Genomic DNA, 25,364 nt, shown 5'->3' on the forward strand with positions numbered 1-25,364 from the left:
AAAAAAATGAAAAAATAAGATTTTTATGTCTTCCCTGAAGTAATGTTCTTGAGTGGGCCAACAAATCATATTTTATCGCCAGCCTGATTTCCAACAGATTTTATGTGGTAGCATATTAGTTATTACACATAATCGCAGACTTATATTTGATTGTTTAGTCTATTATATTAGTGTATTCCACAGTGTATTTACAGTGTGTTCATAGTGTGTTCACAGTGTGTTCACAGTATGTTCCACAGTGTATAAATGATTTACAGTGGTGAGTCGTTCAATTGGAGGTGCACATCAGTTTTGACAATTGATATTAGTCGTGTCATATTTTTCTTTCCTTTTCTTTCTTTTTCTCCCAAGTATAAACCATAACAAGAATACTGTGCCCTTAGAAATGCCCGTAGTAAGCGCCTTAGAAATGTTATGTATTATTATTATTGTTATTATTAATACGCCTGTAATTTAATTAAGAAAAATGAATAATATTAAGGACGTCTTTTCTTTCTCAATTATGAAAATACATTTTTGCCGAACCTGCATTACAAACCTATTCATGTGATAAATTTTCCATTCTTGGTATTGTTTTAACATTTAGAAAATTAAAAAAGAGGATTTTTATGTCTTACCTGAAGTGATGTTCTTGAGTGGGCCAACAAATCATATTTTACCACTGATTTCCAACAGATTGTATGTGTTATGTGGTAGCATATTATTTATTAAACATACTCGCAGACTGATATTTCATTGTTTAGTCTGATATTAGCCTAGAGCAATTTTTCCATTGTGATTCTTCTTTTGTTTTATACATTTTTAAAATAAGATTGTATTCAATAACTTTAGTGAATATTGTAATTGATAATTATGTAACCACCATACCGGAAAGTGTGTTCCACAGTCTGTTCACAGTGTGTTCTCAGTGTGTTTAATTAAGTGTAATTACGGCTGCCAAGCTACAGCTGGGGTTATGATATCCAAGTCCTTTGGAAGCGCATAGAGACATTATTCATAATTGTGATATGCGCGATACAAGAACTGTGTATTATTATTATTATTATTGTTTATATTGTGTTCACAATGTGTTCACAGTATATTTCACAGTGTGTTCATAGTGTGTTCACAATATGTTCAGTGTGTTCACAGTGTGTTCCACAGTGTACATATTCACTGCGTGTTCACAGTGTGTTCCACAGTGTATCCATCAGTGTTCATGTGTGTTCACCATGGGTTCACAATGTGTTCACAATGTGTTTTCAGTGTGTCAACAATGTGTTAAGAGTGTCCATAGTGTGTTCACAGTGTGTTCACAGTATGTTCGCAGTGTGTTACACAGTGTATTTCACAGTGTTCATAGTGTGTTCACAATGTGTTCACAGAGTTTCATAATATGTTGACAATGTGTTCACAGTGCGTTCACAGTGTGTTCTCAGTGTGTTTAACTATGTGTAATTACGGCTGCCAAGCTACAGCTGGGGTTATAATATCCAAGTCCTTTGGAAGCGCATAGAGACATTATTTATAATTGTGATGTGCGCGAAACAAGAACTGTGTATTATTATTATTGTTTATATTGTGTTCACAATGTGTTCACAGTATATTTCACAGTATGTTCATAGTGTGTTCACAATATGTTCAGTGTGTTCACAGTGTGTTCCACAGTGTACATATTCACTGCGTGTTCACAGTGTGTTCCACAGTGTATTCCTCAGTGTTCATAATGTGTTCACCATGGGTTCACAATGTGTTCACAATGTGTTTTCAGTGTGTTCACAATGTGTTAAGAGTGTCCATAGTGTGTTCACAGCATGTTAGCAGTGTGTTCCACAGTGTATTTCACAGTGTTCATAGTGTGTTCACAATGTCTTCACAGAGTGTTCACAGTGTGTTCACAAAGTGTTCATAGTGTGTTCAGAATATGTTCACAGTGTATTCAAAGTGTGTTTACAGTGCTTTCATAGTGTATTCACAATGTGTTCACAGAGTTTCATAATATGTTGACAATGTGTTCACAGTGCGTTCATAGTGTGTTCGTAGTGTGTGCACCCAGTGTTCATAGTGTGTTCACAGTGTATTCACGGTGCGTTCATAGTGTGTTCACAATGTTTTCACATTGTGTCCACAGCGTGTTCTCAGTGTGTTAATAATTTGTTCAGAGTGCACTAACAGTTGGTGGTACTCTGATAGCCATTAAACATCGGTTAACTTAGGCCACACTTTCATGGAGTGCCACTTGTCAACTCATTCACCAATTCACCAATTGAAATTATTCTAGTTCTGCTACAAAGAGCTGGAAACAAAATGGTTGAGTCGTGAAATGGGAAGAATATGAAAGGACAAAAACATAATGAATTTTAATGAATCAGTCAGTACAAAATAATTTTCACAAATATGGAAGAGGTATTATTAAGTCAGCATTCCATAAAAATGTGGGTTAAAATTCTAGTTTAGGTTAGGGGTAAACCTAGTAGGTTTAATTATCGGAATGGCACCAAGTGCGTTCCATAGGCCCGTATTCTGAAGTCGGGTTTAACTTAAACTCAGGTTTAAAGTTGTGGTTTAAGTATGGTGAGCCAATTGTTACATAAATCACTAACAGTAGAGATATCATATTTCAGCTCATTTGGCTCTCAAATCATTCATAATTGTCTAGGAAGTATAAACAAGTTGATTGTCTTCATCATCGATGAATCAGGAAAGAGCACAGTAAACATAAAAAACATACAACTTAATAAAAATTTTGACACTTTTGGCTTCCCATAATTTTAGCACAGAGTTAGACCATGGTCTAAGTTTCAGAATACGGGCCATAGTGTTTACAGTTTGTTAACAGTGTATCCACCGTGTGTACCAAATTATCCCACAGTGTGAACTCATAATTTCTCTGTAGATCATTTCAATAAACAGATAAAGTGAACCACATAATATTTGAATTCTAGACCTGTATGTGAACACTTACCTTAAGGCAATTCCATAAAATATGTACCTCAGACCCCCTATATGTGGGACCTTCATGAAATGTTCTGTCTCTTGTTTTTTGACAGTCTGTAATGTTCTCAAATGATTATGGCTTGGTCAGTTTATGAACTTGAGTAAAATGGGGGTCGGACGGACAAAAAGGTTGATCATTTTATGGGATTGCCCATTGATTAGTATTAGTGGAGGTGTTGGTGGTGGTGGTAGAGGTGGTGGTGACGTTAAGTTTCTTTTTTATTCAGAATTTTGAAGTAAAATAAACGAAAGAATGTCAGATGATCTGTGAAAATCGTTAATGTAAATATAATGAATAAAAGAGGCCCTAATATACTACCTTGCAGGGGCCGCGGAACCGGGGGGGGCTGGGGGGGGGGGCTTCAGCCCCCCCCCCCCCCCCCACTTTTTTCCAAAACCGTGTACAAAAACGTAAAAATGACCATATGATTGTGATTTTTAGCATGGTCAGCCCCCCACTTTTGGCTCAGCCCCCCAACTTTGAAAACCGTTCCGCGGCCCCTGCCTTGTGGGACACCATAATTAATGTAATGTTGATCAGAGATGTGATTATTTAAATAAACATATTGTTTTCTTTCTTTAAGGTAATTCCTGAACCACTCCAAGGCAATTCCACGTATTCCATAATGATAAAGTTTGTAAAGTAAAATGTCATGGTTAATAGTGTCGAATGCCTTGGAGAAGTCCAGGAATATACCAATTAGATGCGAATGATCATCCAAAGAATGGGCTACTTTATGCACAAAATTTAAAAGATAGTGCTATGTTTTTGTCTAAAACCAAATTGAAAGTTAGTAAATATATCGTTGACTTTAAGAAATTTAGTTGTTCTAATAAAAATTAATCTTTCTAAAATCTTAGAAAGAGAAGAGAGTAAAGATATAGGACGGTAATTACCAGCATCAAGCTCGTCACCCTTTTTAAATAAGGGAATAACTTTCGCAATTTTCATTTGCTTAGGAAAAATACCACTTAAAATAGATTTATTTAATATATGTGTCAAGGGCTCAACAATAGACGAAATGGTACCTTTTAATATAAAATTACTTATGTCATCATGACCAGCACTGTGTTTATTATTTAAGGAGGAAACAATATCGGTCACTTAATAAATACAGTAGTAGTCGGATAGAAGAAAATGGAATTGGCATTAGGTTGTCCCAAGAATTTAGACAAATGCTTATTAGATTGTGGAATTTTTTGTGCCAGATTTTCCCCTATGGTAGAAAAGTATGAATTTAAAACATTGGCGATTTCTGTGGGATCTTCAATATTCCGATTATTAAATCTTATTTTAGTAATATTTGATTCCTTTTTTGAAATATTCAGGGCTTGCTTAATAACTTTCCATGTGTTTTTCATGTCATGTTTATATTGTTCTAATTGAATTGAGTAATATTTCTTTTTTTCTGCACGCAAGATTTTTATTAATGTATTTTTATAAGAATTATACTTAATTTTGTTAATGTTCATTCTTTTTTATTTTGAATTTATAGTACAGTCGGTTTTTCTTTTATTAATTGAGCGCAAGAGGGAGTTAGAAATCAATGGAAGTCTGGGTGATGTTTTATAATTAACTCGATTATCATTCTTTTTAGGAATATGATCATCTAGATGTTTTTTAAATATACTTAAAAAATTGCCTAAGGATAGATCGACATCGTCAGTGTTATAAACACTAGACCAATCAACTCTATCTAAACTGACACCAAGACTTGCTAAGTTTTCTGGGGTGGCCCTACGTCTTGCTGGTAAGGGATATACTGTATTTAAGGAACAATTAAGATTAAAAAATGACATAATTGGATAATGATCAGTAATATCAGAAAGGACTATTAAGGATTCTGGGGGTGGTAATGAGTTACACAGAATATTGTCAAGGAGAGTGGCTGAGTGATTGCTAACACGCGTAGGTTTAGAAATTAATGGCAAGAACGAGGCTGAGTAAAGTGTTTCAAGAAAGTCATGTGAGAAATTGTTACTAGCATGTTTTAATAGATCGATATTAAAATCGCCCATTACAAATACATCTTTGTTTATAAAATTAACATTACTCAGAATAGATGTTATAAATTGAAAGAAATCATTATTATTTGAGTTTGGGGGTCTATAAATAATTCCAACTATTATATTTTTGCTATGAGGAATAGAAATTTCAACAAATAATGACTCAATAAATTCATTCATAAAATTAAGTTCGTTTAGGGCAGTGAATTCAAAGTTATTGGAAAGATAAAGTGTTACACCCCCACCCGACTTTTTTGATCTGTTATTAACAATAAAATCATATCCATTTAATGCATAAGGTAAATTTGTGTCAGTTATAAGCCAAGTTTCGGTCAAGCCAATAACTGAAAAAGAATGTTTATTATGGTTGTCTAAAAGAATCTGAAGGTCTTCAAAATGTTTACTTATGCTTCTGATATTCATATGCAGTAAGGAAAATGAGTTTTTAGAAAAAAAAATTGTTACTTCTTTTAATTGTAATTGGGTTATATATTTCGAGGAGGGAATTGGAAGTGAACATTGATTAGAATCATTGGCATAATTTTACTCCTCAGATGATAGATTAAAGTTATCTGCAAAATTATTATCATATGAGGCTGAAGAGGTATTAAAGTCACAGGATTCTCTATCAGATGAATCATTATCATAAAATTTGAAAGATGAGTTATTTGTATCAGCCATTTAAAAATGTATCAAAACAGGAGAAGCATAAAACAAAAACAATTTGTAAGGAAGATGGAATAATCCAACACTTCTTATTGTTCTTAAGCAGCATCTCAGCAAGCATCTGAAGAAAGGGAGAATGGAAATAGTCAGGCAAGAAGACAGATACAAACACAACACAAAACAAACATGAAATACTCTCATTTGGAAGAAAGTAACAAACGAAAACAGAAATAATATCTCTCATCTTTGGAGGTGTATCATGCGGTGCTCCAGCTTAAAAATAAATGAACTGAATTACTCTTATATGGTAATAAAATAATAAGCAATTAGCATCTACTAAAAAGCGGAAAAAGGATCTGCGTTTGTCAAAAAGAGAAACAATGAAAAATAAACAACAAATAAACAACAAAATGGGAAAGCAAGCATGTACATACAAATACGAATAATACAAGCGAATGCAAAACAGAAGTGAAAATCTACAATATATATAAAGATATGCGATAGAAAATGAAATTAGCATGCAACGGGGAAGGTATGCAAGAAAATACAAGCATAATATGCAGTACATGAATAGGGGATAAAATATCATTAGACAAAATAGCAAGCGAATATTAAAGCGTATACCGAATGAAACAAGCAAAAAAATAAATAAATAAATAAAATGAATAAATGAAAATAAAGAACGTAGGTTGGGAAAAAGATGCAAATTATTTAATTAATCAAGCATTAAAAGAAATCAAGTGGGAATAACAGTGAAGGTTGAGGTTAATCGGTAGTGAGATAATTAACTGAGCAGGCATGCATAATGTAGAATACGGCAAATGGAAAAAATAAGCATTCATGAATACACAAGACTCTTATTCACTGTTAAACTAACACAACACCTTACCTCGAGGTCTTGTTAAGGAATCCCTGTCAAGAAGGGGCTTTTGTACTAGTACAAAAATAATCTATTCATTCCCATCAGAATAAAAAGGGAAAAGATGTAAGCATTCATTAGTAGCAAACAAAATTTAAACAATATAATCAGAAATGCAAGTAATGAAGAGCAAAATAGGGGAAGCGGGTATCGATCAGTATATATGTACAGAAACTTGGCGCTAAAATTACAAGTATGGCAATATATACTCTTGAGTAAAAAGACTGATTATCTACTATCTCCACTGACAATGATTCCCGGAGATAGAGAACTAGAGATAGAGAATTAGATTTGGCTTTCGTTTATCTTCTTCAGATTTCACTCTCTCCTTCCTCCATAGTCCATTCTCGTTTTCTCTCCCTCCCCTTCTCTCTCTCTTTCAGGTTTATCATGCTTTATTCCACTATGCCCGGTTCCTTTATTTTCCCTCTTTTTCTATTACTCTCCATGTTGTGAATTAAATGCCTATTTAATTTTCATTTTTTACTTCAAGTTAACAATATAGGTTTTGCATATTTGCTGTAATTGTTTTTTTGTTTTTTTGTTTTTTTGTTTAGTAATCACTTTGTAATCATTACTGTAATTCATTTGTAAATTTGTCCTTTCATGCAGCAATTGCCTTTATTGGCATATACTATTATAGCCTACATTAATAAATATGAATAATAAATGAAATATACTCTAAACAATTAACAGTGTGTGGATCTTCCTGTCTTGTGGTGGAGCTAATGGCGAAGTCACATTTCCACAACCGTGACGGTCGCAGTACGGCGAGTAGAAAATAGCCGTTTTAGCATTTTTTGTAGGGGAAATGTGACAGCAGCATGAGTAATTTGACTGTCCAGGGGCCCGTAACACAAAGTTTAGCAATGATGGTAGACACATTATTTTCACGATTGATTGCATTGACTACAATGTACAATCAATCGTGAAAATCAAGCGTACGATTAATCGCTAACCTTTGTGTTACGGGACCCAGGGTCCTGAAACACAAAACTTAGCAATGATCGTATAACATTTTTTTACGATTGATTGCTTTGACTACAATGTACAATCAATCGTGAAAATCAAGCGTACGTTTAATCGCTAACCTTTGTGTTACGGGACCGAGGGTCCTGAAACACAAAACTTAACAATGATCGTAGAACATTTTTCTACGATTGATTGCATTGACTACAATGTACAATCAATCGTGAAAATCAAGCGTACCATTAATCGCTAACCTTTGTGTTACGGGACCCAGGGTCCTGAAACACAAAACTTAGCAATGATCGTAGAACATTTTTCTACGATTGATTGCATTGACTACAATGTACAATCAATCGTGAAAATCAAGCGTACCATTAATCGCTAACCTTTGTGTTACGGGACCCAGGGTCCTGAAACACAAAACTTAGCAATGATCGTAGACACATTTTCTCACGATTTATTGCATTGACTACAATGTACAATCAATCGTGAAAATCAAGCATACGATTAATCGCTAACCTTTATGTTACGGGACCCAGGGTCCTGAAACACAAAACTTAGCAATGATTGTAGAACATTTTTCCACGATTGATTGCATTGACTACGATGTACAATCAATCGTGAAAATCAAGCCTACGATTAATCACTAACTTTTGTGCTACGGAATACAGGATCTTATTCCAGAGAGTCGATTGACAGGGGCAGCAGGGGTGGGGGTAGTTAATAGATAATTTAAAGGACTGTATCTGGGAATTAATAACGAGGATATGTCTCTCACTAATCAAATAATGAGAGCGCGGAGCCCGAGCAGATGTTTTTTTTATGTTCTGCACCCCAAACATTATAATGTGCATTCGGTACTTTTAATCTAAATAATGAAAATTGGATAAGAACTTGAAAACTTGATATGTCAATATTCATGTTTTCCTGATGAACAGCTTATTTCACTCTCCAGTCAATGTGCGGGCAATCTTTTTTTTCTTTTGTTAATAAAATGACCTGAAAGTTTTTCTATCATCATTCCCACGTCTTATTTCATTCGCCTTTGTTCCTCCTCTTATCTTGAATCGTCTTCTTATATTTTTTCTCCTCTTCTCCTATCTTCCTCTTGTCCCTTTTCTCGTCGAACCGCGAAGCAGAAAATTTATTCACCACAAGATGGCGCTATTGAACATGTTATAAAAGGGAAGTTCATGATCAAACACTCTTAAAAATGTTGGGCAATCATATAGTCCACATATACTAAGATTGGTGGGGGTTTATAGCAGCATACAGACCTATTGGCTATTAAAGGACAAGTCCACCCCAACAAAAAGTTGATTTGAATAAAAAGAGAAATATCCAACCAACACAACGCTGAAAATTTCATCAAAATCGGATGTAAAATAAGAAAGTTATGACATTTTGAAGTTTCGCTTATTTTTCACAACATAGTTATATGCCTATGCACAAATTAGTCACATGCAAATGTGAGAATCAATGATGTCCCTCACTCACTATTTCTTTTGTTTTTTATTGTTTGAATTACACAATATTTCAATTTTTACGGATTTGAAAATAATTAGGACCAACTTGACTGAACCATAAAATGTTTAACAATGGTAGTTACACATGTTCAGGGGGAAAATAAAACTTTGTTCTAAAGGACAGTGAGGAGAAAATTAGAATATTTCATTCAATAAAATACAAAAGAAATAGTGAGTGAGTGATGAGTTCTTTGTATTTGTACATTGACCAAACAAGAATCTTGATTCTTGTATAACAAAATACTTTCAGCTATATAGTCAGATTGAAGGGTTCGGAAGCTTTTACTTTTTAATTTTATACTTTACTTTAATCTAACGATGCTTGTAGGACAATGCCTAGGTTCAAGGGAATAAACTGTATGCTCCACACAATCACTTCATGTGGCAAGTACTCCGCAAGTCCTAGGAGTTGCTGCAATTTTTTTTAAATTGGAACAATTAAGTTTTATGAAGCGCGGCGCGGGGCCTCGGGTTCACTGAAATACCGCCATCCCAAAATAGCTGCCATCTACTGCATTACAAGAGCGATGTAAACTTGCATCCGGCTTTCGTGAATAGAATGCATGGCTCCAAGACGACAATGACGCTATGAGAGTACTGCCTAAGCTCGTGAAAACTAATCTCCCATTTGATCGCGAGTGCAAAATAATTGATTGAATAATTTTGACGTAAAGGACTTTACGAACTTTTTATAACACCGTGAAACAACTAAAAATTGAGCATCGCTGGACGATGATAGTAGAGGTAGATACGATGGAAACGTAGGAATATATATAATGACGGTGATAATGAACTCCTTTTCGTGATAATAGCTGTTATTTTGAGAGAAATTAGGAGAAAAGCCCAACAACTTTACAAGAGCCGGGCCGAGAGAGGAGAGGAGCAACCCCGCGGAAGTATGAGGAGCGCGCGAGGCGTTAAACTGCCCCGGACCAGCGGGGTAGCGCTCCCAGGAAAATTACGATGGAATAATGGATGTTGGAAACTGATTGGCATTTTGGTTTTCGTTGTCATCCTCGAAATAAATACCGTGTCAGGTGAGTAAATTTTTGTCTAAGATTTCTCACTTATATATGGTATAGAATCTATTCCGAAATTTATCATGGAAATTTCAATGTTGAGAAGTTACTTTCTTTTTCTTTGGTCCGAAGACTGGGTACTAATGGGTTCAGAAACTTCACTTTTGGTTTATTTTCATTTCAACTCAAGTAAAAGAAATCATTACAAAGATATAAATGAATATACAAATATGTCGGCATGACAATATATATTTATAGATAAATAAATATTTACAATAAATAGACACTAAACAATATGATAATCATATTAATAATGATATTTACAAATAATACAATGAACTAGATCGAGATAGGCCTAATCATGATATGATAATAAACTGTAGAATATTCATGATAAAGCATTTTGCATGTAACTTCTTTTTTTCATCTTTACTATTTAAATGAATGTTGAGGAAATGGAGGGATCCACTAAAAAGCAGGGCTTGTTGAGTGTGGATTCCTCTAAGAATTTAAGTTAAAACTAAAAGAGAGTTTTGTACTATTAAAGTATAAATGCAAGAATGGGAAAAAAATCCTAAAAAAGAAAACGTCTTACATGTATGCTATTGTGATGAATGGAGTACGGAAATGATGGATGGAAAGTGAAAAGATATGTAACCGAGAAGAAAGACTGGTCACTGGTGCACCTGTGTTCTTTCCATTCCTACATCAAGTAAGAGAAAGCCTTGTTATCAGATGTAATACTGCCCTGTTAAAAGTGTAAACTTTGTGTTACGGGCCCCAATTGCTAATTTTCCATTGGTGATGACCACATCTTCCGCCATATCGTTTTTTTTTCGATGGTTCATTCTTTTCTAATTCTTTATTTTATTTAGGAGCATGTGACTGTGAGAATGACTGTGCATCCAGCTGTACTGCGGGTCAGTACTGGGATAGCAATGCTACTGCATGCTTCGAATGTCCACCAGGATATTAGTAAGTATGATATAATAAAAATAAACAACAACAAATAACAATTTTATAAGGCGGGACGTCAATATCCGGGAGGGGTGTGCAAACGCGTTTGCACGCCCTCATTACTTTTCATGCACGGGCTTGCACGCCACGAAGTTAATGAGGTTGAATTTGCATATCAATAGAGCACCCTTGCGATCATCGCGGAGTGACATAACGAGCCCGTGCAGTCGCGTTCTGGCACTTCTATTGTTCCCGGGCATTGGGCTGGCAAGCCTAGAGGAATTTATTGGCGCGTGTAGAGAAGTTCCATACCTCAATTGTTTGCCGTGAAATGTTGTGAGGGTGCAACTACTAGTATAATGAATGACGATGTGTGCCGTAATTAATTGGTTGGAAGGCGTGACAAGTATTCAAAGGGACAAGAACCTGGACGCAAAAATTTTGCTCCGGCGAATCGCTTATTCATGCTTACACCTTCGTCACATTTGCTATACGGCGGCCGTACGGCGAGTCAATAACAGCCGTTTTAACATTTTATGTACGAGCTACATAATGTGGTTTGTATAAAAATGAATAAAACGGCTGCATTCGACTCGCCGTACGGCCGCCCTAGAGCAAATGTGACCAAGGTATTAGTACCTGATGATGTGAGCTTCCAAAAATATGTATATAATTCCCGTAAATTCCTGACAAAGATGGAAAGGGAAATACATTTTGTTTGGGCTACCAGCGGAAGTAAAATGCGATCCGTCAAAGCGTTCGATCAACCGCGGCGACCGCGCACAACGTCTACAGGCGCTGGACCCACTGAATCAGCTTGCAGAGCTCTGTTCGCTCCTGAAGATGTGACTACAACCGTGCCTATAATAATTCAAAAAGCGCTGACAAATACGGCCGCATTGTCACTTGTACGTGATTCCTCCGAATTAGTCCTCAGAAAAGTTTAGTCACGACTCAGTATCGTTCTTGCGGTATACCCGCACGCTTAATATCAGTTTAATAGATACCATGTGCGCGCAAGCATACACAATACAAGGTACTTGAGGCAGAGCTTTGCCGCTATGAAACAAAATTCTCTTTACGCTACGTATAGCTCCAATAGCTCTAGCTTTTGCAGTAGCGTACGCAGAATTTTTGAAAGGTAGAGTTCGAGTTCAATGAAAATTTGACAGAGGTTTTCACCCCCCCCCCATTAGGTCTTTACATAACAAAAAAATTACAAGCAATTTTTCTTTAATCTAAGTGGAGGGGGGGGGGGGTGAACTCCTGCAACATTCCCTGACCTTACCTCGGTCATTTTTGCTCTATGACGGCCGTGCGGCGAGTCAAAAACAACCGTTTTAACATTTTTTTTGGTAATAGCTACAAACACGTGGTCTGAATAAAAATGGATAAAACAGGTGTTTCCGACTCACCGTACGGCCGCCGTAGAGCAAATATGACCGAGGCATTAGGAACGCAAAATCATGAGGATGGAAACTTGGATAAAGCAATGTTCATTATTCAATATTTGTTATGACTTCTCTTAATATCATGAAATGGCTGAGCAAATTACTTGTATATTTTTTAAAATAACTCAAAATGATGAAGAAACGAGTATTGATTTGAAATTATGAAATGATGAAGATTGACTTGCATTTTTACATTACAAATTTTTATTTTGCTTCTCAAATGGGGGCATGGACCGACTGTGCCCCCCCCCCCGCCTGCATCCTCCAATGCTCATGGGTACTAGCATTCGTATTTATGCATACAACTTATTGAAATCCTCATCCATTCCCATTTCCCAGTCATGTTCAGTTCTTAATCTCCTTTGTTATTCGTTCTTTGAGTAGTTCGTAGTGGTCAAGAATTTGTTTAAATTATTCTCAAGACCCCAATGCACTTGAGTTACTTCGTTTTAGGAAAGATAACTCTTAAAGTCCCTTTGAAGCTTTGAAGTGAATGCCCCGGAGCGACTTGAATGGGTTCGATTAACTACACCGTCTCGCACGTGTTGCGAACAAAGAAGGTGTGAAAATTACAATTAACAACTAACAATAGGAAGAATCCGTTTCAACTGAAGTTACGCAACGATCTCTGATAATCTCTAATTGTGCTTTCTTGACCCCAATGAATCCTCCCAAACCACATTGTCCAATGACGGAACTACTACAAGTAGTCAGCGTTTGTGAAAACGGAATGATGATCGAGGATGATATAATGGTGATGGTAATAATGATGTTGGTGTTAATGAAGAAGGATAAGGAGGATGAGGATGAAAGCGGTGGTAATGATGATGACGATAATAACATTTTTTTGTTTTTTAATCTATAAACATAATGATGTGTGAATAAAAAAAGACATTATGATCGTGATGATGACATCGAAAAGAAAGGTAATGATGGCTGATTATGATAATGGTGATGATTATGATTGTAATCCCAACGATGATGGCAATGACAAGAATGGTGATAATAATAATTATAATGTTGTTATAATGGTGATGGTAATAATGATCGTAATTGATAACGAGAATATTTATTACGACAAGATTGATGATTATGGTAGCAATATAGTGATGATCAGAGGATAATATTTTGCTGTGGGGGACAATAATGATGCACCCTATGAACAAAGGATATATCCTCTGCTCCGCCGCCCGCGGTGATGATTTATTAATGTTTTATGATGAATTTATTAATGTTTTATGATGATGACGGTGATAATGACAGTGATGAAGGTGCTGAGATTAATTATGATAATAATCCTAGTTTTGATGATTACAATGATTATGATTATGGCGATTGTGATGGCATGACAGTGGGGGAAGGGGCATGCTTGTCGAGATTGAATTTCATTTGAAAATTAAAGGTAAGTCCTAGACTGAACAGTTTCATGAGTGTTTCTCACCAAGGCGAACTTCTACTTCAAGCTAATTACGGAGCTGCAACTCTCTTTAGTTGGTTCGAGATTCGACCCACGAACCTCATATACAGAGAACGAATGATCAATAACCAGGTAACATAATGGTATACGATGTCAATTATGGACGAATTTTTCTCTTTTATTATGTCTATTTATCGTATGGTTGACATCACAATGAGGCAAAATTTGATTGCATGGTGACTTCTTAAAAAAATCCTAAGTTTGGGATTTTTAAGGGGAAGGTAACACTTATGCTGGATTTTCCCCAACAAATATGATTTTTGAATCTTGTAAGAATGATGGTTGAGTGAACAGGAATTGTAAATTTAGTGTAGCCTATTCATCTTGTAGACCTAAGCAGTGTGTTTTGTGAATCGGAGTAATGTGATGGTACCTTTTACAAGCGAGAGGGCGAGATATGGTAAGACTTGGTTGAAAGGGCATTCATCATCTTTTTGTCATTTTACAAATAAAATTCTTATGTATCTCCACCCCCCCCTCAATTTCCCAGACCCCTCTCACTTCCTGGATGGTAGCCTATTCAAAACTTATTTGCCACTGAAGTGACCAGTGGCTGATAGTCATTTTTTTCTTCTTTTTATTGAATGATTACCAAGAAATTGACTTGATTATAATTTATGAAATACTTTATTGAAAAACTGAATATTTGATTGATTACATTGCCCATTGAAATAGTTGATTTATTGATAAATTGTTGATTGATAGGAAAAGTTGATGCCCCAATTATCATTATAATTAAATTAACATTCTGCTCTGGACTTCACGCGTACATGACAATAAAAATCAGTCACTCAACAGAAGGGGAGGGGGAGGGGGGCTAAAATGTTCTGTTGACCCTTCTTCCATCAACCTACTTCTCCCACTTACGTCAAATCTCACCCCCTATTTTCCTGACTCCAATGAACACATTGCTGAGAGCCACATGATAATGTTGAAATGTTGCCCAAGATGTGTAATTTTGTGTAATTTTTGTTCAATTTAATAATTCATGAAACTTGCTTAAACATTCATAACTGGTTGATCAATAATTTATCACAACGCCCTTAACATTGCAAGTTCCAAAGCCAAATGATTTGCCCCTCAAAAACTGACAAAAAATGGAAGGCTAATTCCAGCCCAGCATAATTATCATACCATTTGTTTCAGTAAGCAGTGTTCGCTCAATCGTGATAGTATTTCAACTTTTTGGTGTCATATGAAAGTTGATTTTAATGGCTTCCATAACATGTAAGTCTTTCCCCCCAAAGTGATATCTTTTTTATTTGGCAGCCATTTCAAAAGTGTATAGTTTTTTGTGGGGGCGCACTGTGGTAGTAGAAGGGAATAGTTATAATGCCCGTAAAAGAAAAAAATTATAAAATAACCAGAGAACCAAATAAACGAAAAATCCATACTCCACAACCCGAGCCTCAAAATAGAGGCTCTTCAAAAGTCCGGCAAATGCAGAACTTGCTCTTGTACAAGTGACTCGACCCTGGCCTGGTACTTCTCCAATACCCAGTAGAGTCGAGACGACGCGTCGCGACGGTTGGCCGTGGATCTACCGGTGGTCAACGGGGGTCATAGCTTGTGCAGTCGGAGGCAGCCGGACTTGTGCAAAACAATTCCACTCACAAATTTACGATTGGAAGCCAGCATTAAGAGAAATGTAACAAAGTCGGGTACAAATACATATTTCTAATACCGGTAGATATAAAACTTTAATGCATGACTGATTACGACCCTTTATGTGATAATCGCTTCTCTTCAAGTCGGATCTGACTTTTAGATAATAGATAATCTACACATTTTCGTTTCACGAGTCTTATTATGGTATCGGCAAAGTGAAAATAAAAGATCAATACAGTCGAGCCATAAGAGAAAAATTACGAGGAAATTAATTACGTGCAAGTCAAATATCTTCAGAAAATTTTAATACAATTAGAGCCAGGGGAGGGGGGGACTTACGAAATAAGGTATACGGGGATGTGCCCTTCAATAGAATGACATCACGAACCAGCAGCAGTGGGCCTTGAACCGATTTGTCTATGCTTATTTATATTTTATAAATAAATTATCACATACAAATCCTTTACATCAAATGTTCGCCATAAATTACACATCAATGATAATTGATAATATTTACTAGGCCAATATTTACATAAGATTGAAGTGATCAGGAAAATGAACAGAGAAAAAAAAAGAGAAGCCAGAGTACATTTCATTAAAACAATATCATACTTTTACTGTAGTCATTTACATCGCATTGCATGCCTATATTTATTTTTATTATAATGTGATGTTTGTTTTTAAACTTTGAATAAATAAACTTGAACTTGATTTTGATACAGTGACCTGAATGTTTTCATAATTTTATATGGCCAACCTCTCCTTCCGGCCCTACCGTTCTATTATGTTTCTTCCTCCCATTACAGATCCTCTTCCTCTTTTTCTCCCTCCATCTCGAGTAATCACTTTCTTCCTTTCTCACTGACCATGGGCGGAAATCTGTCCCGAAAGGTAGGGGGGACAACAGGGGCTGATCCAGCCTTCGCCAATAGGGGGGGGGGGCGAAAAATTTTTCTGTCATATGTTAATCCCCGATCGGCAGCTCGAAGGTAATTTTTGTCTGTTTCATTGAAGGAGTAGTCCTCATGGTCACTTTTTAGCTTTATCCTTATAAATCAACATAAATATATGATATCATTGTCCTTATTTATATAATGCGAGCGCGAAGCGCGAGCAATTTTTTTTGTGGAAAATTTATGTATTTTTACCCTAAGATTTGAACATTCTGGGCAATGTTTGTTATCCTGAAAAAGATGTATATACAACTAAATATTTACTACGCCCGCGAAGTGCGAGCAGAGGTTAACTGATGGAAAAGGTACCTGTTAAAGACTGCTAATTAGCCATTAAGACGTTACATATTTCAACAATCAAATAACGCGAGCGCGAAGCGCGAGCTGAATTTTTTTGAAATTTTACCTAAAGACTGGAAATTCTAAGCACTTTTTGTAACTTAAACATATAATAGGTATATAACTAAGCAATTGATGCGAACGCGAAGCACGAGCGGAAGGTATTGAAATTTAGACCTAAGAACGAGACACTCTGTTCATGTTTTGTAAATCATGAAAAGGATGAGTAATTCGGGTCTTTCTTACACCCGGTCCTTACATTAATAAAGCGAGTGCAAAATGCAGCCAGAAAATGTTCATATACGCGTTTAATTTGAATTGATCGAAAGGGTACTTGTTAAGGACTGCTTGCACTTAGCCATGAAGACGTTACATATTTCAACAATCAATGCTAGCGCGAATCGCGAGCTGAACATTTTTGACATTTTTTCAAAAAGAATCGAAAATTTTAATCAATTTTTGTAATCGTGAACAGGGTAGCTATATAACTAAACAATTGATGTAAGCGAAGTTAGAGCAAAAAAATTCGAGATTTAGACCTAAAAACGGAACACTCTACTCATGTTTTGTAAATCATGAAAAGGATGAGTAATAGGGGATCTTTCTACATTAATAATGCGAGCACAAAGCGCGAGCAGAAAATTTTTGATATTGTGATCTGAAACTGGATAATGATTTAAATAGAGAACAAATTGAATATCTGAATAAACATGAGCGTGTTTCAGATTTAGACATAGAATCTCGGTATTTTACACATCTATCAGCGAGCGCGAAGCGCGAGCTTAAACTATTTGATATTCCGATCTAAAAAAAAGAGTCAATTTCAGCTATATATTTCAAGCACTTTGTAGGAAAATTGTGAGGTGGATATGGATCACACTTAATAAAGAGCTGATATTTTTCATTATTATTTGAGTTTTGACATAGGACCCGGGACATCATTAGGACAAGTCATATGAAAATGATGACTATCTTCCTATTCCTCTTACTAAGCGCAAGATGAAACAAAAGGGACAAATTAATCATTAAATTGATATCTTATTTATTAATGCATAATGCGGGCGAGAAATCTGATGATATTATGGCCTGAAAACTGGACATTTCAAGCACTTTTGTAATTAGGAATAGAATGCATCAGTTAAAACATTTTAACCATCAATGCGAGCGCAAATCGCGAGCCAAAATCTTTGATAAACTGTCATAAAAATCAATATTGAGTCATACATAAATCGCCAATCAAAATACGAGTAGCACTATCTGCTACGTTTTGACAATCAGTCTTCAAAGGGATATTTTCAAACTAAATGGAATACACAAAAATAATAGGTACTGAATAAATCGAATTTTGCGAGCGCTCAGTGCGAGTAGAAAATGTCAATATTCAGACCATAAAAGCTGTATTTTTTACAGATCACTTTTTTAAAAATCCGTTTGTAAATCACACAAAATAATGAAAGTTTGATTTCCGAGGTGAAATGTATAATGTATATTGACTTCCAAACATGATATTTAAGCTCCATATTGAAAAATCACCTAACAGGCAATGCGAGCGCGAAGCGCGAGCGAAAATTGTATATAGTGACATGAAAGATTCTTTTTATTTTCCAAGTTTTCCCCTCATCTTATTTTATTCACTCTGGAAAATTTGACAAGCAAAAAAACAAAGGTTTTCGCCCAAAATGTAAGGTCATTTAGTCCAAAATACACGTATTATTTCGAATGTGAATGATGCATTTTTCTCCATCATAAAAGACCAAAAATAGTAGGGGGGACATTTGATATTGTGTCCCCCCTACTATTTTTGGTAGGGGGGACACGTCCCCCCTGTCCCCCCTGGGATTTCCGCCCATGTCACTGACAATAGGGAAGGGGTGCAGCTCCGATCACCTCCGTACATCGAGAGGTACACATCGACAGGGCAAAAAAAAAATCCTTTTAATGGAGACCACCCTGCTGATGTCCACGTTTAATGAAGTGCATATACTTTCACAGTATTGACATTTCGGTTACAGCCCGATAGACCGCGGGTCCGATAGACCGCGGGTCCGATAGTCTGCGGTGTGTGTAAAATTATGATCAGGATATAGTGAGATCCAATGCCATCAAGAGGTCAAAAGGCCAAAGATACGAATCCATAGGGTTCTATAACGATGACCCAAAGGACAATCGCCCCCTGACATCTACTTCAAGGAAAATATTATCCCCATATTTTTGTCGTCAGGGACTGTTACCCCCTCCCCCCTTACTCTCTTTTTTTTTTTCTCTTTTCCTCTCTTCCTCTCTCTCTCTCTTTCTTTTCTTATCTTTCTTCCCATCTTCCTCTCTCTTTAAATATTATTCTCTTCCTTCCTCTTTTTTTCTTCTTCTTTTCCCCCTTTTCCTTATTCTGTTCTTTTCTTTCTTTTCCCTCTTCCACTTTTTTCTCTTTCCCCCTTTACTTCTCCCTTTTTATTTTTCTTTCCTTTCCCTCTTTTTTCTCTTTTAATCTTTTTTTCTTCTCTCCCTCCCCTTCCTCCCTCTCTCTCTCTCTTTCTTCTCTTCTTTCCCCTCTTCCTCTCTCTCTCTTTTTTCTTATCTTTCTTCCCATCTTCCTCTCTATTTAAATATTCTTCTCTTCCTTCCTCTTCTTTTTCCTCCTTTTCCTTTCTCCTTTCTTTTCTTCTTTTCCTTTCCCTCCTCTTTTTTTACTCTTCTTTCCCCTTTTCTTCTCCATTTTTTTCTTTGTCTTTCCTTTCCCCTTTTTCTTCTCTTTTTTTCTTCTCTTCCTTTCTCCTTCTTACTCTCTTTTCTATTCTCTTCTTTTCCCATCTTCCTCTTTTTTTATTCTCTCCCTTTTCCCCTCTTCCCCCCTCTTTTTTGAGCTGGGGGTGGGGGGGGGGGGTGAGGCAGTTCCCCCTCGGCCCCCCATGGATCCGCACCTGATAGAACCCCATGGCCTCGTATCATTTGACCTTTGGACCTCTCGATGACATTTGATATATCTGATCATAATTTTACACACACTGCGGACTATCGGACCCGCGGTCTATCGGACCCGCGGTCTATCGGACCCGCGGTCTATCGGACCCGCGGTCTAACGGACCCGCGGTCTATCGGAGCCGCGGTCTATCGGGATGTCCCAGACATTTCAGAAACTTTTTAACATTTGCTAAGATTTGAAGTACACGAGACGACACTCAAAACTTCTTTTCTAAAATCTTGTACCATTATTTGAGAACTCGGTGTAAATACCAATAAATCATGTAATGGACCTCAGCACTCTTCATGTAGTCAGCATGTTCGATTGATACACGTTTGTAAAAAGTAAAACACACACATTAATTATACAATTGATTTAGTTGTTTTCTCATGTCTTAAAGATAAAATAGACCTATGTTTTTATCATAAAGACCAGCCGCCATTAACAAATTTAATAAATATCATCCCGTGTCTTTTCTTTGATCATGTAATGTTTAGAAACATAGCTGCTGCATAATTAGTGTGATTCATTTTTGTTTTGTCAAAATTATCTCATCGGCGATTCCGTTAAAAATGCCCTATAATGGGACCTAGAGTTACATGTATATTTGTATTTTACGTGCATTAAAGCCACCGACAAGCTATGAATCGGCTTGGAGAAGACATGCACGCAACTATAATAGAGTCTATAACCATGGACCTACTAGTACACAGTAGTAACATACAGACAATGAGGCATTCAGCATGTTCAGGGTTTCACATTCAAACCGCTATACGCAATCTATAGCGTAACTTCAATTGAAACGGATTTTTCCTATTGTTAGCTGCTTTGTGATTTTCACACCTTCATCCATTGTTCTCAAAACGTGCTAGACGGCGTAATTGACCCAATTCAGGTTCAAGGGGTCGTTATATAGGATCGTTGACTTCAACCAAGGACCTATAGATGTACAGTGCAGGCACATTATGGCCCACTCTAGACCGTTGCATGAAATCACCCGAAATATCTTAAATATTCATGAATGCATAATGAGGGCGCGAAATCTGATGATATTATGGCCTGAAATCTGGACATTTCAAGCACCTTTGTAACTATAAATATGATGCATCAAGTTAATATATTTAATCATTAATGCGAACGCAAACCGTGAGCCAATTTTTTTGATAAACTGTCATGAAAAGGGGATTTCAAGTAGTTTGTTGTATAATCAATATTGAGACATACATAACTCGCCAATCAAAATGCAAGCGTGCAGCGCTAGCTGAGGCGCGATAGCTCAGTCGGTAGAGCGGGGGTTTCGGATTCCGGTGAACCGGGTTCGATTCCCAAGTGGTGCGCTAGTGCCCTTTGGTAAGGCATTTATCCTCATTACCAGGTCCCTCGGAGAGGACCTTAAGCCGTTCGTCCCCTGGTTGCTTGCTCACAGGCATTCGTGCTTTCTTAGCAGTCAGGTAAAACAACCTCGGTATAACCTTGATACGATTTGTCACCTTCAAACAATCTTAAAAGATGTCCTGATAGATCGCAAATAATTATGAAAGGCTACCAACTGACTTCTATTTTGTCTTATTTACGTTTCCAACTTGTCGAGAAAATGCATCTTTAATATTTCTTAACGGATAACAGGGGATCATAACGAAAGGTATATCAAATCTATTTTAACTTGTTGACCCCTCGATTTTTTTTCAATCATGCCCTGATAGATCGCACACCCATCTGCGATGTTTGTGACTTTTATTTTGTTTTATCTACGTTTCCAACTTTGTCGAGAAAATGCATCTTTAATATTTCTTTACGGAGAACTGGGGATCATAACGGAAGGTATATCAAATCTATTTTAACTTGTTGACCCCTAAAAACAGCTTTAAAACATGTCCTGATAGATCGCACACCAATTTGAGATGTTTGTGACTTCTATTCTGTTTTATTTACGTTTCCAACATCGTCAAGAAAAGACGTATTTTAATATTTCTTAACGGAGAACAAGGGATCATAACGAAAGGTATATCAAATCTATTTTAACTTGTTGACCCCTCGAAAAATTGTTCAATCATGCCCTGATAGATCGCACACCCATCTGAGATGTTTGTGACTTATTTTGTTTTATTTACGTTTCCAACATCGTCGAGAAAAGACGTATTTAATATTTCTTAACGGAGAACAAGGGATCATAACGAAAGGTATATCAAATCTATTTTAACTTGTTGACACCTAAAAACAATTTTAAAACATGTCCTGATAGATCGCACACCCATCTGAGATGTTTGTGACTTCTATTTTGTTTTATCTACGTTTCCAACATCGTCGAGAAAAGACGCATTTAATATCTCTTAACGGAGAACAAGGGATCACAACGAAAGGTATATCAAATATAATTTAACTTGTTGACACCTAAAAACAATTTTAAAACGTGTCCTGATAGATCGCACACCAATTTGAGATGTTTGTGACTTCTATTCTGTTTTATTTACGTTTCCAACATCGTCGAGAAAAGACGTATTTAATATTTCTTAACGGAGAACAAGGAATCATAACGAAAGGTATATCAAATCTATTTTAACTTGTTGACCCCTCGAAAATTGTTCAATCATGCCCTGATAGATCGCACACCCATCTGAGATGTTTGTGACTTATTTTGTTTTATTTACGTTTCCAACATCGTCGAGAAAAGACGTATTTAATATTTCTTAACGGAGAACAAGGGATCACAACGAAAGGTATATCAAATATAATTTAATTGTTGACATCTAAAAACAATTTTAAAACATGTCCTGATAGATCGCACACCCATCTGAGATGTTTGTGACTTCTATTCTGTTTTATTTACGTTTCCAACATCGTCAAGAAAAGACGTATTTAATATTTCTTAACGGAGAACAAGGGATCATAACGAAAGGTATATCAAATCTATTTTAACTTGTTGACACCTAAAAACAATTTTAAAACATGTCCTGATAGATCGCACACCCATCTGAGATGTGTTTGACTTCTATTCTGTTTTATTTACGTTTCCAACATCGTCGAGAAAAGACCTATTTAATATTTCTTTACGGAGAACAGGGGATCATAACGGAAGGTATATCAAATCTATTTTAACTTGTTGACCCCTAAAAACAGCTTTAAAACATGTTGTGATAGATCGCACACCCATTTGAGACGTTTGTGACTTCTATTCTGTTTTATTTACGTTTCCAACATCGTCAAGAAAAGACGTATTTAATATTTCTTAACGGAGAACAAGGGATCATAACGAAAGGTATATCAAATCTATTTTAACTTGTTGACACCTAAAAACAATTTTAAAACATGTCCTGATAGATCGCACACCCATCTGAGATGTGTTTGACTTCTATTCTGTTTTATTTACGTTTCCAACATCGTCGAGAAAAGACCTATTTAATATTTCTTTACGGAGAACAGGGGATCATAACGGAAGGTATATCAAATCTATTTTAACTTGTTGACCCCTAAAAACAGCTTTAAAACATGTTGTGATAGATCGCACACCCATTTGAGACGTTTGTGACTTCTATTGTTTTATTTACGTTTCCAACATCGTCAAGAAAAGACGTATTTAATATTTCTTAACGGAGAACAAGGGATCATAACGAAAGGTATATCAAATCTATTTTAACTTGTTGACACCTAAAAACAATTTTAAAACATGTCCTGATAGATCGCACACCCATCTGAGATGTGTTTGACTTCTATTCTGTTTTATTTACGTTTCCAACATCGTCAAGAAAAGACGTATTTAATATTTTTAACGGACAACAAGGGATCAAAACGAAAGGTATATCAAATATATTTTAACTTGTTGACCCCTCGAAAAATATGTATCACCAATAAATATGAGATGCTACCAACTTCTATTTTGTTTTATCGACGTTTCCAACTTTTTCGAGAAAATGCATCTTTAATATTTCTTAACGGAGAACAGGGGATCATAATGGAAGGTATATCAAATCTATTTTAACTTGTTGACCCCTAAAAACAGCTTTAAAACATGTTGTGATAGATCGCACACCCATCTGAGATGTTTGTGACTTCTATTCTGTTTTATTTACGTTTCCAACATCGTCGAGAAAAGACGTATTTAATATTTCTTAACGGAGAACAAGGGATTACAACGAAAGGTATATCAAATATATTTTAACTTGTTGACACCTAAAATCAATTTTAAAACATGTCCTGATAGATCGCAAACTATTCTGAGATGTTTGTGACCTCTATTTTGTTTTACTTTCCTTTCGTCAATTACATTTCGTCATGGAGAACGGGAGTTCATAACGAAAGGTATACAAAATATATTTTCACTCGTTCGCCCCTCAAAACAATTTAAAAGCATGTCCTAATCCGCCACCGTTTTGCTTGCGCGACTCTCGTAAACACGGATTTTTTTTTTTTTAATTGGTACTTTGTACAGGAAGCTAGCCCCAGGCAACCCCTATTCCCCCCTCTCGTAGATCCGCCCGCACCTCACGCGCTGCATTCGCTGCAAAGCTTCGCTGCAAATGTTGATCCGACGTGCACGCCGAACACTGACCTCATTTTATGTGAAGTGTACGCTGGCGCGCTGTGTGTGTGTGTATGTGTATGTGAACCTGCACTATTCAGTGTATTCTCGTGCGACGCGCGCTCCGGCGGATTAGCCAATAGCGATCGAGATAATAATTGCCCCGTTCCCCAGCGTGTACGGATTATGCAAATTAGCTTTAATGTAGAATATAACGGTACTTCGTACTAATCTCTTGGAACTCCTTTGCACACTCTCATTATGGAACAATGGCTATGCACGCGTTGGAACGCATTTGGGGTTTTGACGCCTCGCCTAATGATGATGATGATGGTGGTGGTGGTAGTGGTGGTGGTGGTGATGATTATGATGATGTATGATGTTGATGATGATGATGATGATGATGATGGTGATGATGATGTTGATGATTAAATGATGATGATGGTGAAAATGATGATGATGATGGTGATGATGATGGTGGTGATGATGGTGATGATGATTATGGTGATGATTGTGATGATGATGATTATGGTGATGATGATTATGGATTCGGTAATGCACCAAGCTATACTCTGTAGATTGTACTATGTAGTTCATGCATGTGTATACATGTAACTGCTGGTCTGCACCAGAAAATACAAGTTTCATGATTATGATGATGAAAAATGATGTTCTAAATTACTTTTTTTAACAGAAAAAAAAACACTTTTGTGGTGGTTGTGGTAGTCATGATGGTGATGATGATGATAATGGTGGTGATGATGCTACAATCAATGATGATTATGGTGATGATGATGATGATGATGGTGGTGATGATGATGATGATGATGATGATGATGATGATGAAGATGATGGTGATGATGGTGATGATGCTACACTACTGATGATGATTATGGTGATGATGATGGTGGTGATGATGATATTGTAGGTGATACTGATAATGATGTTGATGGTGATAATGATTTTGATGGGGCAGTAATGATTGGCTAAAATAAACTTCATTTTACAGTATACATGTACAT

The 25,364-nt window shown here is 36.3% G+C and overlaps 1 protein-coding gene across 1 annotated transcript in view; it reads left to right on the plus strand.

Annotated features, from left to right (window-relative positions):
• Positions 1 to 9,626: 9,626 nt before the first annotated feature.
• Positions 9,627 to 25,364, plus strand: part of LOC129266557 (uncharacterized) — a 182,488-nt gene continuing 166,750 nt past the window's right edge. Inside the window, exons 1-2 of the mRNA XM_064104023.1 lie at positions 9,627 to 10,100; positions 10,958 to 11,057. Coding sequence (XP_063960093.1) covers positions 9,962 to 10,100; positions 10,958 to 11,057 — 239 coding nt within the window. The 5' untranslated portion in view covers positions 9,627 to 9,961. The remainder of the gene's footprint in view (positions 10,101 to 10,957; positions 11,058 to 25,364) is intronic.

Source organism: Lytechinus pictus, chromosome 8, assembly GCF_037042905.1.
Source record: "Lytechinus pictus isolate F3 Inbred chromosome 8, Lp3.0, whole genome shotgun sequence".
NCBI lineage: Eukaryota > Metazoa > Echinodermata > Echinoidea > Temnopleuroida > Toxopneustidae > Lytechinus > Lytechinus pictus.